Here is a 15,355-nt window from a genome sequence, read left to right as displayed (position 1 = left end):
TTGATTTTCTTGCTTGGCTGCATTTGAAGAGTTTTTTGTTCATGTTTATAGAAGAAAGGGGTATTTTCTTTTCTTTTTTTTTTAAGATTTTATTTATTTATTTGACAGAGAGAGATCACAAGTAGGCAGAGAGGCAGGCAGAGAGAGAGACAGGAGGAAGCAGGCTCTCTGCTGAGCAGAGAGCCCAATGCGGGACTTGATCCCGGGACGCGAGATCATGACCTGAGCCGAAGGCAGCGGCTTAACCCACTGAGCCACCCAGGTGCCCCGAAAGAGGTATTTTCTGGAAAGTACATCTAATGGTAATGATGATAATGCAATATGAATTGACATTTATTGAGAGTTTGCTGTGCACTAAGTGTTTCACATAAATTAACATGTGTGATCCCCCCAGCAACCTAATTAACTTGGGATTTACTATGCTAGCCATTTGCCAGGTGGGAAAACTGAGGCTTAGAGAGGTTAGGTGATTGATCTCAAGGTCATATAGCCAGGCAGAGAGAGAGGAGATGCTTGGGTCATGACTTAATGGTTACCCATTCCCCTGTCTTAACCAACCTATTAGTTCCTTGTCCCTTTTCTCTATAACTGAGAGTACTTTATGCCAGAGATTACAATCTTGCCTTTTAACCTTTAGAGATTTAGTCAATATTTCCATATTTCCATGCCATATAACACAGTTCATGTATCTTTTTCTAAGCAAAATCAAATACCTAATAAACAGGCTTAATTTCTAGTGCTAAGAGGTGATTGAAGAAGAAAATATCCCCTGTCTTTTCTTAGAGGTTAGTTATAAAGGGCATATGGAACTTGTGAGGCAACAGTCTATGGTTTTTCAATTAATACCACTGACCCCATTGCTCACAAAACCTGTTCTCAGTGAATAAAAAACAGATGTGATGGTTCGGTAGGTACAGAGATATTATATTGCATTTTGCTTTCTTGACTCAGTGATTTGTAAAATGTTTTTTCTGACATCTCAGTTTGTCAGCATTTCCATAAATTTGCCAAACAACTGATGCTGACCTTGGTTTTACTTTCCAATCAGATCTAAAACAAAAATAACAATAACAAAAACATTTAAAAAAATCATAGTTACTTACAATAAGAAAGTATTATATGATTTTGAAAATACCTGTTTTATCATTGACTTAGCAAATGCTTAATTTTAACCAACGCAATACATAATTACTCTGGTCAATTTCCTCATTAAATAAGATTTATAAATTATCAATTACATATACACATATAATGTATATATGTATGTAAATATAAGGTGACTGTGTGTGTGTATATTTCCCAGATAATTCTCCTACCCCCAGAGCAATTTTTAGATCTTTTGATCCTAAGGAGGAAGCTGAATTGGACTATTTATTCGAGCCCACAGATTTAAATCTAAGGCCCTGAAAAGACTTCAAAATCTACCACTTTGGGTTAATTATATTTTGGAATCCAATTAAACTAATTTACTTTCTACAGAAATGTTCTTCATATTTCTTTTTTTTATTTAAATTCCAGTTAACATACAGTGTAATCTTAGTTTTGGCTGTACACTATAGTAATTCGACACTTCCATACAACACCTGGTGCTCATCCCAAGTGCATTCCTTAATCCTCATCACCTATTTCACCCATCCCCCACCCACCTTGCCTGGGGTAACCATCGGTTTGTTCTTTAGAGTTAAGAGTCTGTTTCTTGGTTTGCCTCCCTCTGTGTTTTTTCCCTTTGCTTGTTTTCTTAAATTCCACTTATGAATGAAATCATATGGTATTTTCCTTTCTCGGACTGACATTTCCCATAGCATAAAGCTCTTTAGCTTCATTCGTGTCACTGCAAATAGAAAGATTTCATTCCTTTTTTGTGGCTGAGTAACATTCCAGTGTATGTGTATGTACACGTACATATATACCACATCTTCTTTATCCATTCATCAATTGATGGGCACTTGGGCTATTTCCATAATTGCCTATTGTAGATAATACTGTGCTAAACATCAGGATGCATGTATCTCTTTGAATTAGTATTTTTTATTTTCTTTGAGCAAATACCTAGTAGTGTGATTGCTGGGTCAAAGGGTAGTTCTATTTTTAACTTTTTGAGGAAACTCCATACTGTTTTTCAGAGTGGCTGCCCCAGGTTGCATTCCCACCAATAGTGCAAGTCAGTTCCCCTTTATCCACATCCTTGCCAACATCTTGTTTGCCGACAACATTGTTCCTTGTGTTATTGATTTTAGCCATTCTGATAGGTGTGAGTTGGTATCTCACTGTAGTTTTGATTTGCATTTCCTGATGATGTGTAATATTGAGCATCTTTTCATATATCTGAGAGCTGTCTGTAGGTCTTCTTTAGGAAAATGTCTATTCATGTTTTCTGCCCATTTTTAAATTGGCTTGTTTTTTGGTGTTGAGTTTTATAAGTTCTTTATACTATTGAAAAAGAAATGCTGGGACAAATTTTCAGATAATTTGAAAGTGCAGAAAATTATAAGCACGTAGAAAAAAAAATCCACCATAATTTTACCACACAGAAGTAAATGTTGCTTTATTTTGGAATCTTGTGAAAGAAATTTATTATCCTAGATCTTTACTAATTTAACAAGATTTATTTCACTAGCCCATGTCTATTGTACTGCTGAACTAAACTGTGAATTTCCCCATATCTCTCCATCACTGGAGAGATATGGAAGCCCAGCTTCCAAATTGTCTGCCTGCTTCCTTCTTATCTACTTTGCACTCTTTTTTTGAGATGTCAGAGAAACATTCTACTTTTTCACAGTGCCCCCTTGCTCAAATCACTTCCATGCCATCTCTTGCTCTTGGGTGAAATGATTATCTCACAAGAACACCCAGAGGCAGTGTGGAATATCAGACGCATAACTTGAAGACCTCTGTCTGAATTTACAGGGCTGTTCTGAGAATCAAGTGAGAAAAAGGTATTTGAGGATGCCTAAAAAGTCAACTCCAAGTGTGGGTACTTATTATTTAGATCTTTGAATTGTAATGCTAAATGCCAAGTGTTTTGTTTCTAATGGCAAAACAAAAATTTTAATTTTAGACAAATATACATTACATTCAGATTTATTTTCACAAGATTAGCCTTTGAGAGGCAAGTAACAGAACAACTTAATCTTAGAAAACAAGGTTCTAATTGCACTGATCTTCTTCATAACCTTGGAATGAGATCTGGTCCTCACCCAACTGAGAAATGAGAAGATGGACAACACACACACACACACACACACACACACACACACACACACACACACACACACGTTGATTTTATATGGGTAGTATTAGGATAAAGTCTTTCAACTATTCATCTTAGAAAAACAAAAGAGCAATGAAAGTATATCAGTTCTGACCTACAAATACATATACTTAGCTTAGTGCTCTAGGAATAATAATTTCCCCATTGCGGGGTCCACAAGTAACACCTGCTTAATCTACGCCAAAAGGACTGTCTTATTTTGCAAATGATTTTACCAATGACTCTCAGTTGTCTCAAGTTGCCATCAGGTTTCCAGAGAAGATGAGATGCTGGGTAAGATAAATTATATTATGAGAAATGGAGATCTGAGATTTTGATGCCCTGGCCAGAGTGTAATGGAAATATTCCTGAGAATGGAAAACTAATATACTTTTTTTTTTTTTCATTCTGGACAGCTCAGTCATAAAAATGTGATGTTTTATCTCACTCCAAAGAGAATTATTCTGACACTTGACTCTCTTATTTTTATGTATTAATTTTTGATGATGCAAAGGAGAGTCAGCATGAAAGAAAAACTAGCAAAGCCATGAAGTTCTGCCTTTGTATCAGCCAGGATATCAATAGCAAACAATTAATTTTGGATGGTTTAAGAAAGTGACTGTTTATGAAGGTTTAGGTAGGGATTTAGGGAAAACAGAAGGAATAGTGGAGCTGTTAACACCCATGGTCCATAAAATATGAAGGACAGAAGTAGCTTCTGGGCTCTAGAAGGAAAGAGTACTATAGGGAAAGGTACTTTGAAAGGACACAGTCAGCCTGAATGGGCCATGCCCAGAGACGGCCTGGAGAATGAATACTTGTCTTACTCTTTCCTCCCATGGAGTTTCAGAGGAGCCCCCTAGGGGCTGACCCAATGGGAAACGAGGAGTGAGTGAGTCCATAGCCGTCATCCATAGAACTCAGCTTTCTGGAGAGAAGAAGGGTGTATTTGGACGGGTGCATTGAAAACATTTTGCCTAACCTTTTGTTGCAGCATATCTGGCACAAAGGCTGACACATGGTGAATCCTCCTAAATGTGAGTCCATTGAAAGCATATATGAATCTGCCCGTGGCCAAAACTGAAAATAGTCATGTATTTCATTTTTTTTTCTTGGTTGCTTTTGAGTTTTATGTAACAGATTAAATAAAACACGATTTCAATAGTTTAATTATATACTTAATTATAACTTTACACATCTCCTTGTATCTCTCTTAGGCACTTAGTGCCTTCTACCTTGTCTGAGAACTACTGAACAGTATCGCCATCAAACTGTAAGCCTTTTTCCTAAGTGGGGACAGATACACACACACACACACACACACACACACACACACACACACTCTTCAGGTGTTCTGCAATGTCTAGCATAGGGCTATGGGCATACTTTCAGTAAAGGTTTGTTGAAAGGTTTGTAATTTTATGAATTCAAATATGAGAACTATGTCATATTACATAATTTTTAATTTCCTATATTTAATTTTCTACCACTCATTAGTTCTAAAAATCAATGAGCACGTTTTTCGTATCTAGCATTGTTCTAAGCACATAGATTTCAGGGATGAGTAAGCAAGGTCTCTTTCTTCCTACGGCTTACATTGAGATAGGAGAGAAATATAAACTAGCAATCATGATATGAGTCAATGTGCTTGGAGGTGTTACAAAATTATGTTTCTGCTGGTGGGGGACAAGAGCAGTGAAGATTAGGATAGGCAAGGTAATCTAAAGCCACAATATCCTATACAGTAGATTCTAGAGGAATGAAATCAGGCTATGTTAGAAAGGGCTTTCTGAAAGCAGTATGGATTTTCTTTTCTTCAACTGGAATTTTTCCAATGCAATTACTTCTTAATTAATATTTAGTGCCCCGGACACTAAGCATGCCCCGTAACAGCAACTAGAATGAGGAGAAACGGGAAAGCAAAGGAAGAAGTTTGGGGATACAGTTTGTTGCTGACATGAAAAGAAAATTAAAAGATTATTTCCTGCAGAGAAGGGAGATTAAGTCATACTAAAATGAAAAGTAAGGAGCCTGAAGCAAACTCGGTTATTCAAAACAAGAAAGAAGTAGGGTGCCCGGCTCAGTGGGTTAAGCCTCTCCCTTCAGCTCACGTCATGACCTCAGTCAGGGTCCTGGGATCAAGCCCCACATTGGGCTCCCTGCTCAGCGGGAAGCCTGCTTCCCCCACTCCCTCTGTCTGCCTCTCTGCCTGCTTGTGATCTTTCTCTCCTTGTCAAATAAAAAAAAAATCTTTTAAAAAAGTGGAAAAAAAAAAAGAAGAAATCATGAGCTATAGAAAGTAATATATATTCTGATTTCTGGTTAAAATAAGTATGAACTGGTGGGAAGTACATTGTTTCTGCCACTTCTCTACATGACTTCAGCATGTATCTTAATCTATTTGTGATGCCATTTCTTAATCTGAGAAGTATGGATAATGCTACCAGCCTCCGAGGATTATTGGAATGCACCGCATAGAGGTTAGACAACTGACTTGCTATATAGTAATGCTCAGCAGTACAGTAACCGTATCGACACTTACCATTTCTACTTTGGAAAAGGATTCAGCATATTCCGAACCATATCACATCGCCACTCCTAGTAAAGTTATTTGTGTATCCCTTTTTGTCTGGACTGAAGAGCCTCATCCAGCTTTGTTTTCAGACCAACTGCAACTTTTGAAGAACCAAATGTCATAAATTCTCAATTTTCCCCCTGCGCTACTGAAACATACTAACATCTCCTCTTAGAAGGCAGTGCTAGCTAGTTGAATTCCACTGGCCCAGGGATAAAACTGTGACATGAAATCCTTTGGATGGGATTCCAGATCTCTGGTTACCTGTGTAAGGCTTATCAGCTAAAATGAGAAACCATTTCTGACTGTGCTGTCCAATCAGTATTAAACTGAAGATGGCCAAGTGGATTTTAATATTACTTCCCCTATGTTAGCTGAGGATATTTCTTGGTGTTTTTGCCCATAAGTGACATCCCGTAGGTCATTTCTTTATTCTGAAACCAGTTCTTTAGTGAAGTAAATATTATCAATGTTAAATTCTCCTACATTTCTGATGAGAACAGATCCTTTCTTCAGTAAGCCATTTCAGAAGGGTTTCTTTTCTGCTTATGGACATGACTCTCACAGCTGGAGGAAGCTAATTAGAGATAATTAATGCCTTATACATAATGTATACATTGGAACATATTCACAGATTGCAAATGTGAATTAGTAGCTATCTGATTTCTGTTTCAAATTTAAATAGTTTATACTCTACTTTAGCAGGAAACAGGTCATTAAAATGACCAAAGGATCTGATTTTTTAAATAAGCAGGGACTCAAAGATGATAAAAAGTTAACAGGAGGACAGATCATGGAATAAAACATTTTATCTCATGTATTTTAAATCACATAGTCATTAAATTTAATTTTTTTATGAGCCAGTTGTAACATAGCCATAAATATCCCTTTGTCTGTAAAGCTTTTAAGATTCAGGTTCCTCAAGCTCTTATAAAAGCTTAGATAAGGAAACAATATGACAGAGAGTAGCTCAGCAATTAATCATTCTGTGCCTCATTCCAAATTGTGTTATACATTGAAAAAAATTCTACTTAATATGTTAAACTTTTATACATTTTTCACTGTCTGCTACTGCATGAAATATTCAGAGCCCTTGATATAATGAAATAGCTCTTTGAAAAGTTTTTTATAATGAATATTGTAATCAAGATGCAAGAAAATAATTTTGTAGCAGTTTCTAAAACTGTAAGTAATAGATCCCTGAAAAACAACAAAAACAAAAGTATAATTTTTTAAGCTAACTACCCAATCTGAACCATTGGATCAACTATAAGAGGAAGAATAGGTGATAATTTTACAAATATTAAAGTAATTGCTAATATTATTACACAAAACCTAAAACAGTATTTCTGTATATTTTAATGGTGCAGAAAAATCTAAGGTACTTTCAAATATATCTACTGATCAAAAATTGGTGGTGAGGAGAATTTTGTTTTAAAAGCAAAATAATTTTTCATAACAAAAATTAACCATGGATGGTCTTCACATAGTGGAATTCTAAAATTAAGAGTAGTAGATACAGTTTCCTGGACAGTTTCTGTATCCAGAATGCCTTCCTCTTTCTACCACCTCATGACTCAGTTTACCCACTGGCCTTTCTGCCTTTCCTGTCTTCTCAAGTTAAAATTTTTCCTCTTCTGACGTGACCTATGTTACAACACTTCTCACTTCAATCTAGTAATAAGAGCAGGGCGGCCTGATCTCGGCATTGCTGACATTTTGAGCCAGATAAATTTTTGTTGTGGGAAGCTTTTTTTTGCACCACAGATAATTAGCAATGTCCCTGGTCTCCACTCATTAGATACCAGTAACATGACCACCACTCCCAGATACAACCACCAAAACTCTCCAGATATTGTCAAATATCCTTAGGGAACCAAATCACCCCTGCTGGAGAACTGCCATATTAGAGACACTGGTATATATAATGTGATGTTCAGTTTTGAATATATCCCTCAATGTATGAAACTGCATTCAGAGGTGATACTCTGTAAATATTTATAAAGTGAATGCAGAATAAGACGGTGCTTTCTTACTGCAGTTCATTGCTAGAATAATAAACATTCTTATCAAATGAATGATCAGTTTCACTTGAGGACTTAATACTTCTATATCCATTTTGGATTGGCTTATTTCCCAATATTTGAAATAGAAAGAGAAGACAGTGTTTTTCCAAACTGATAGTTCTCACTTGAACTCTGTGGTTCATAAATTTCTAATGGGACTCGATCCCTAGCAGTTTTTTCTTTTTTTATCACTAGAGAAAGAGGATGTCGACATTTATTCCAAAACAAAGAAGAAGGAAATCAAGGTGAAAATGGGAGAGAAAGGAGCAAAAGGGAAAGAAAGAGAGAGAGAGAGAGGAGGAGGAGGAAAAGAAGTGAACAAGATGTAGTAGGTTCTTCTATACTTATAAGATCCATTTATGACAAAGCTGAATTAAAATAAGCAATTTTGGTTTTGATTTTGACACCATTTTCTTTTTTTTTTTTTAGCCCCTTCTATTTCTGTAACAGTTTTTAAGCATACACAGAGCTAAATGTTGTTAGTTACCTATCACAAAGGTTTATAGTTCTATAGGATCTTATTGTACGAATATGCTACAATATTTGTTCAACTGTTAATGGACATTTTTTTTTCCTAGTAAATTTTCTTATGCACGTCTTCTGGTGCGCATACACACAATTTCTTTTGGATTCGCACTTAGGAGTTGAATTCCTAGGTTATAGGGAAGGCAAATCTTCAACTTTAATAAATAATACCAAACTCTTTTCCTATTTATCCTTATACCAAAACTGAGACACATAATGTAGTTTTGTGTGCTGTGACATCTATGCTAGAAAATGGGCTATGAGCATGTGTGTGCGTGAGTGTGTACACACACATATGTGTACATACATGTGGGCCATGCACATGTGTACACACGTGTGTACATATGTGTACATATGTGTATACCTGTGTGCATGTTTGTGTACATATGTTTATGTGTTTATGTACACATAGGTATACACATATGTACATATGTATATATGTGTATATATGCATATATGTACATATATGTATATATGTGTATACACATGTATATACATACATATACCTATGTACATATGTATACCTATAAAAGCAAAGCAAATGTTTCATACACAAATTTTCTGGAAATAAAACTGCAACTCTATATGATACATTGGAATTACATTCTAGTGTATATTTATAAAGTTTGGAACATCTTGAGGGATGATGGATTGAAGGGAGCGATGTTTTGAATATTTCTGTAACTCTGGACAACCCCTCTTGAGCTCAACTATTTTTCCCGTTCTCAAATTATCCCAAGATGTAACTTGGGTTTGTGTAGCACATGGAAAGTAATATTTGTAGCATTTTATTGGGCACTCTCAGAAACTACAGTGTTAAAGACAGGCGAAGGTCGTACCTAGCACATGCCTTGGTATTATAGGCAAAGCACCTACCTGCGATGTAGTTAGAAAAGTTCAAATATCCATGAAGAAACACAAGTTTGGAGCATTTTCATCACGGGAACAAAAAAATCTGTATACTTTCTTTCCTGAGGATTCATCATGGATGACGATAATGTCCTCATATTCATTTTTATTATTTCTATGGCATGATTTATTATGTTCTAAGTTTGATCCTGCATTTGGCTCTTTGTGACTCATATTGACACTTTTAATAATCTCTCAGAAATGCCAAATCTTAAATGCATACAATTACCAAAATATGATAAATCACAAAGGAACTTGAAAGAGAGGCTTCTTACTAGTAATATCCTATAAGCTTATGAGGTGGAAGGTTTGCCACATGAAACAAATCCAACTGTCTAATAGTGTGCTTGCTTCTTGATCCATTTCAAAGTAAAATTTAAAATTTCTTTCATGTAAAATTAGAGTAAAATGAGATTTCTCTTCTGGAAATTGCAGAGATTTTACAATTTAAGTTAAGATCTGGGGAATTATTATAATATTTTGGAAATTACCAAGAAGAGCAAACACTCTACCCTTATACTGAATTGAAGAGACTGCCATGGCTGTGGATTTTCAAAAGTAGGTTTTACTAAATTTAATGACGTTAGAATCACCAAGAGTCAACCACTCCATATAGTTTTAGTATTAAGCTGATCCTCATGTTACTGAAATTATTTCCAAAACTGTAATTGAGGAGGGCTGAAAATTATTGATCATTTTCTATTAAACATAATCTTCAATTCTAATTGATGGTTTAAGTTATTATAGTAAAAATTATTAATAGTATTTATAATAATTCTTCTGTTGAATTTTAGTTGTATTCAGTTTACTCTATTCTCACATCCAATGTGTTACTTACTCTGTGAGGTCTGAGTGTCTATGAATTTCTTTATCAAGGCATCAGTAGTTTGGGTATAAAGACTGAGAGCATATCTCAGAGACTGAAGATCTGGGCTTTTCTCCAAGAAATTCTTTTTCAGGCCATTTCCTCCCGCATGAAAGTATTGCTGAAGAGAAAAAAAAAATAATAATGTAAACAGAAGGATTTAGAAGGAAGTACAGTAGGAAGGATTTTATTGCCATAATAGTGATGCTCAAATGGAATAATACAATATAATCAATGTGAAATTGTGACAAAAGGACAGTCCTGACGCTTTCCCATTACTAGGTGATAAGCCTGTCATTCAGGTCCCCTCACTATCTCTGAACTGATGCTTTACATCACCGACCCCAGATCCTTGAAGCTTAAGGATTTTCCTTTCATTCAAAACTTAAGTATATGGGATCGTGAAGATGCAGCAGTAAAAAGGCTATTTATAGAATGACAGGTTTAGATGACAATTGTTGACTTGGTTATTGGCTTGTTTCTAGAACATGAAAATATATATATATATATATATATATATACATATATATGTATATATATATATTTCTTTCTTTCTTTCTCTATTTCTTTTCTTTTCTTTCCAGGGTTGTCAATATTTCACAAAGATTGTAGTACCTGCATCACATATTGTCCAGTTTGTGATTCTAGGCCAGGTGGCTGCTGCTCCATTTTCCCCTGCTCTAAGCACACAGTAGGGCAGATATAGACCAACCTGAGAAGGCAGAGTAGTTGTTGGAAACCCAACATCTCCTGCACCTCATGTCTGATGAATGTAATGAAACATAGGGATTTTTTTTATATTATTACCCAATACTCAAAACATTAAAATATCTGCGGCTAAGATACTAGAGAAGATATATGCTCTTTAATAATAAATATAGTCATTGAGGGACATTAGCATTTTTCATGCTGAAAGTATTATGTGCAGATATCACCTAGAAAGCAATTATATACAAATATGTGACAGACTAAGGATATTTTTTCCCAACCATTTATAGATGGTAACATCTTTACAGTGTACTGTTAGAGTTAGATAAATAGTTCTCACTCTCTCCCTGTAATATATATGTAATATATGTAATATACAGTACTATACACTCACTGCAACCTGACTTGCTTTGATCTGATTCTCACAGAATGATGTATTTTTTTCTAATTTAATTTTTTTCAGTGTTCCAAAATTCACTGTTTATGCATGACACCCAGTGCTCCATGCAATACATGCCCTCCCAAACACCTATCACCAGGCTCACTGAACCCCCCCCACTCCCCCCTCCAAAACCCTGAGTTTGTTTCTCAGAGTCCATAGTCTCTCATGGTTTGTCTTCCTCCTTTGATTTCCCCCAACTACTTCTCCTCTGCATCTCCCCATGTCCTCCATGTTATTCCTTATGCTCCACAAATAAGCAAAACCACATGATAATTGACTCTCTCTGCTTCACTTATTTCACTCTTCCAGTCCCATCCATGTTGATATAAAAGTTGGGTATTCATCCTTTCTGATGGAGGCATAATATTCCATAGTATATATGGACCATATCTTCTTTATCCATTCATCTGTTGAAGGGCATCTTGGCTCTTTCCAGTTTGTCAACTATGCCCATTGTCGCTATGAACATTGGGTATAGATGACCCTTCTTTTCACTACATCTGTATTTTGGGGGTAAATACCCAGTAGTGCAATTGCAGGGTCATAGGGTAGCTCTATTTTTAATTTCTTAAGGAGTCTCCATACTGTTTTCCAAAGTGGCTGCACCAGCTTGCACTCCTAACAACAGTGTAAGAGGGTTCTTCTTTCTGAACATCCTCTCCAACACTTGTTTACTGTCTTTTGATTTTGGTTATTCTAACTGGTTTAAGGTGGTACCTTAATGTGGTTTTGATTTGAAACTCTCTGATGGCTAATGATGATGAAAATTTTTTCATGTGTCTGTTAGCCATTTCTATGTCTTCTTTGGAGAAAAGTGTCTGTTCATGACTTCTGCTCATTGTTGATGTTATTATCTGTTTTTTGAGTGTTGAGTTTGAGGAGTTCTTTATAGATCTTGGATATCAGCCCTTTGTAGTGTGATTTGGAAATATCTTCTCCCATTCCGTGGTGGGTTGCCTCTTTGTTTTGTTGACTGTTTCCTTTGCTGTGCAGAAGCTTTTGATTTTGATGAAGTCCCAAAAGTTCACTTTCGCTTTTGTTTCCTTTGCTTTTCGTGATGTGTCTTGAAAGAAGTTGCTGTGGCTGATGTCGAAGAGGTTACTGCCTATGTTCTCCTCTAGGATTTTGATAGATTCTTGTCTCATGTTGAGGTCCTTTATCCATTTCAAGTTTATCTTTATGTATGTAAGAGAATGGTCAAGTTTCATTCTCCTATACCTAGCTGTCCAGTTTTCCCATAACCATTTATTGAAGAGACTATCTTTTTTCCACTGTATATATTTTTCCTGCTTTGTTGAAGATAAGTTGATCATAAAGTTGAGGGTCCATATCTGGGCTCTCTACTCTGTTCCACTGGTCTATGGGTCTGTTTTGTGCCAGTGCCATGCTATCTTGGTGATCACAGCTTTGAGGTAAAGCTTGAAATCAGGCAACGTGATGCCTCCAGTTTTATCTTTTTCAACATTTCCTTAGCAATTTGGGGTCTCTTCTAGTTCCATACAAGTTTTAGGATTATTTGCTCCAGCTCTTTGAAAAATGCTGGTGGAATTTTGATCAGAATAACAATGAATGTATAGATGGCTCCTAACGAGGAATGTGCCATCCCTTTATCCCACTCATTAAAATTTCTGAGTAAAAGAATTCTATGAATTGAAAACTCATAATATCTTAATTTTTTCCCCTAGTCAAGAGGAGATGCAGAAAAATATTCTGGGCATTTGTAGGCAGTTGAGTGCACTTTCAAAGAGTGTAAAGTAGAGAAGATTCAGGGCATAAGCCGGAGCAAATAGACAATGGAGATAGAATCTGCAGAATAACTGCTACCACTCTAGACACCCTCCCCAAGGAGAAAAACCTCTAGCACTTAAAAATGCCTGTACTGATTCTAGCTGGGTGCATTGTGAAAACACAAGCTGTGCCAAAAGCAATATATGTTTATGGAAAGGAGGCACAGAAAAATGGCAAAAGCCTGTTCCTTTTGAGAGATGATGAGATAAAACACTTAAAATTTTCCCTACACCTTGATCTTCCAAAAAAAAAAAAAAAAAGAAAGAAAGAAAGAAAGAAAGAAAAGAAAAGAAAGTTAAAATACTTTCACAGGCAGAAAGTACATATTGAGGAGTACGAGTCCAGAATTGTTTCAGGAGCCTTAATGATTCAAAAAGTATGATACCTCCTCAGTTCAGGAAACATGATATGATAATTAAGGTAGAAAACATTAAATGGATATATTGAGGGGGATAGGTTCATGTGGGATTTGACTCTTTCCCTAGAGGAATGGAGGGGTGTCCCCCCTCTGGAGATCTATTTATATAATGAACCAAGGAACCATCAGATAAAATAGCTCATGCTCATTATATAGTGTAGCAGTGGCATACATCCAACAGGAATAGGCATGATCTCTGGGCACGTTTGGGAACACGTTCTGCTTCTCAAATTTTTTCAGACAAGCTCCATTCTTACCAAACTGAGCACAATTGCTAGAAAATTAGGATAAAAAGCAATGCAAGAGAAACCAGGAGCAGCACCTAAGAGGATGTTTTGCCCTTTCTTGGGATGATGGAGACTTGTCAGGAAAAACTCCCAAAGATTTTGAAATGGACCAAAAAAGGTTAGTGGCATTCTTCTTAGCCTGCCTGGCTGGGTTATCTTTCTTTTCATTGTCTCTGAGCTATTTAAAACTCTGTAAATGATAGAAAATGGATAATCATGTAAATGATTCTTGTTCATAGAAATGTAAATTAATTATTTCTGGTGGGATGCAACTGATTATTGTTCTGTGGATAGATCCTTTTTGCTTCTATTTGTAAACTGATTTCAGCTTTCCTTTTTGCATATTCTTTTGTGTTGTTCTTGGAATTCTCCTATAAGCTAGTTCTAAGATCTTACTGGTGCCCTCATTAACTGATGAGTTAAATAACATTTTTGACAAGTTTTACAACTGCATGCATGTCACAATTCTACTCTGCTTCAAAAACTGTTCTTTCGTGGTATGCATAAGGCAGCATGGTGACAGCATTCACAAGGATGGGCATGGTTTTCACTGTGGTTTGTGAGGCTAGAACTATGGGCTCACACTGACACTGTGAATGGTGGGGTCTGTCTTCCTGACTGTTCTCTCTGCCTCTGTCCCTTAACAAATGTTTATTAAACTTGTATTGTAAAGAAGACCTTGTGCTGAATGCCAAGGATATGAAGCCTAAGAGGTGTACAGGCTGTTCTCAAAGGGATTATAATCTAGTAGGAAATGTCACCAAGATGTCAATGAATGACTCCAATAATGTTGCAGGTGTAAGAAAAACAATTGGAAAATACAGATCATGGGATTGGCGAACACTTCTATTAGGGAAGGGTCCGTAAAGGCTTCCAAAGAGGTGTCATCTTTGGTATTTATCATTTTTTTTTAGCACTGCCATTTTGTGAAATATGTATTTTTTTTTAATTTCTTTTCAGCATAACAGTGTTCACTGTTTTTGCACCACACCCAGTGCTCCATGCAATCCGTGCCCTCCCTAATACCCACTACCTGGTTCCCCTAACCTCCCACCCCCCACCCCTTCAAAACCCTCAGGTTGTTTTTCAGAGTCCATAGTATCTCATGGTTCATCTCCCTTCCAATTTCCCTCAACTCCCTTCTCCTCTCCATCTGCCCATGTCCTCCATGTTATTTGTTATGCTCCACAAATAAGTGAAACCATATGATAACTGTCTCTCTCTGCTTTCTCACCACTCTTGTTCAGCATAGTATTAGAAGTCCTAGCAACAGCAATCAGACAACAAAGAGAAATAAAAGGTATCTAAATTGGCAATGAAGAAGTCAAACTCTCTCTCTTCGCAGATGACATGATTCTTTATATGGAAAACCCAAAAGACTCCACCCCCAAACTACTAGAACTCATACAGCAACTCAGTAATGTGGCAAGATACAAAGTCAATGTACAGAAATCAGTGGCTTTCTTATACACTAACAATGAAAATACAGAAAGGGAAATTAGAGAATCGATTCCATTTACTA

General features: G+C 36.3%; 1 protein-coding gene across 1 annotated transcript in view; it reads right to left on the bottom strand.

The window, feature by feature from the left end:
- UNC13C (unc-13 homolog C) overlaps nt 1-15,355 on the bottom strand; it is a 612,072-nt gene that overhangs the window by 41,369 nt on the left and 555,348 nt on the right. Inside the window, 1 exon segment of the mRNA XM_032342611.1 lies at nt 10,164-10,311. Coding sequence (XP_032198502.1) covers nt 10,164-10,311 — 148 coding nt within the window.

Source organism: Mustela erminea, chromosome 5, assembly GCF_009829155.1.
Source record: "Mustela erminea isolate mMusErm1 chromosome 5, mMusErm1.Pri, whole genome shotgun sequence".
NCBI lineage: Eukaryota > Metazoa > Chordata > Mammalia > Carnivora > Mustelidae > Mustela > Mustela erminea.
Note: the sequence above shows the minus strand (reverse complement) of the source record. Positions and strands in the feature narration are given on the sequence as shown.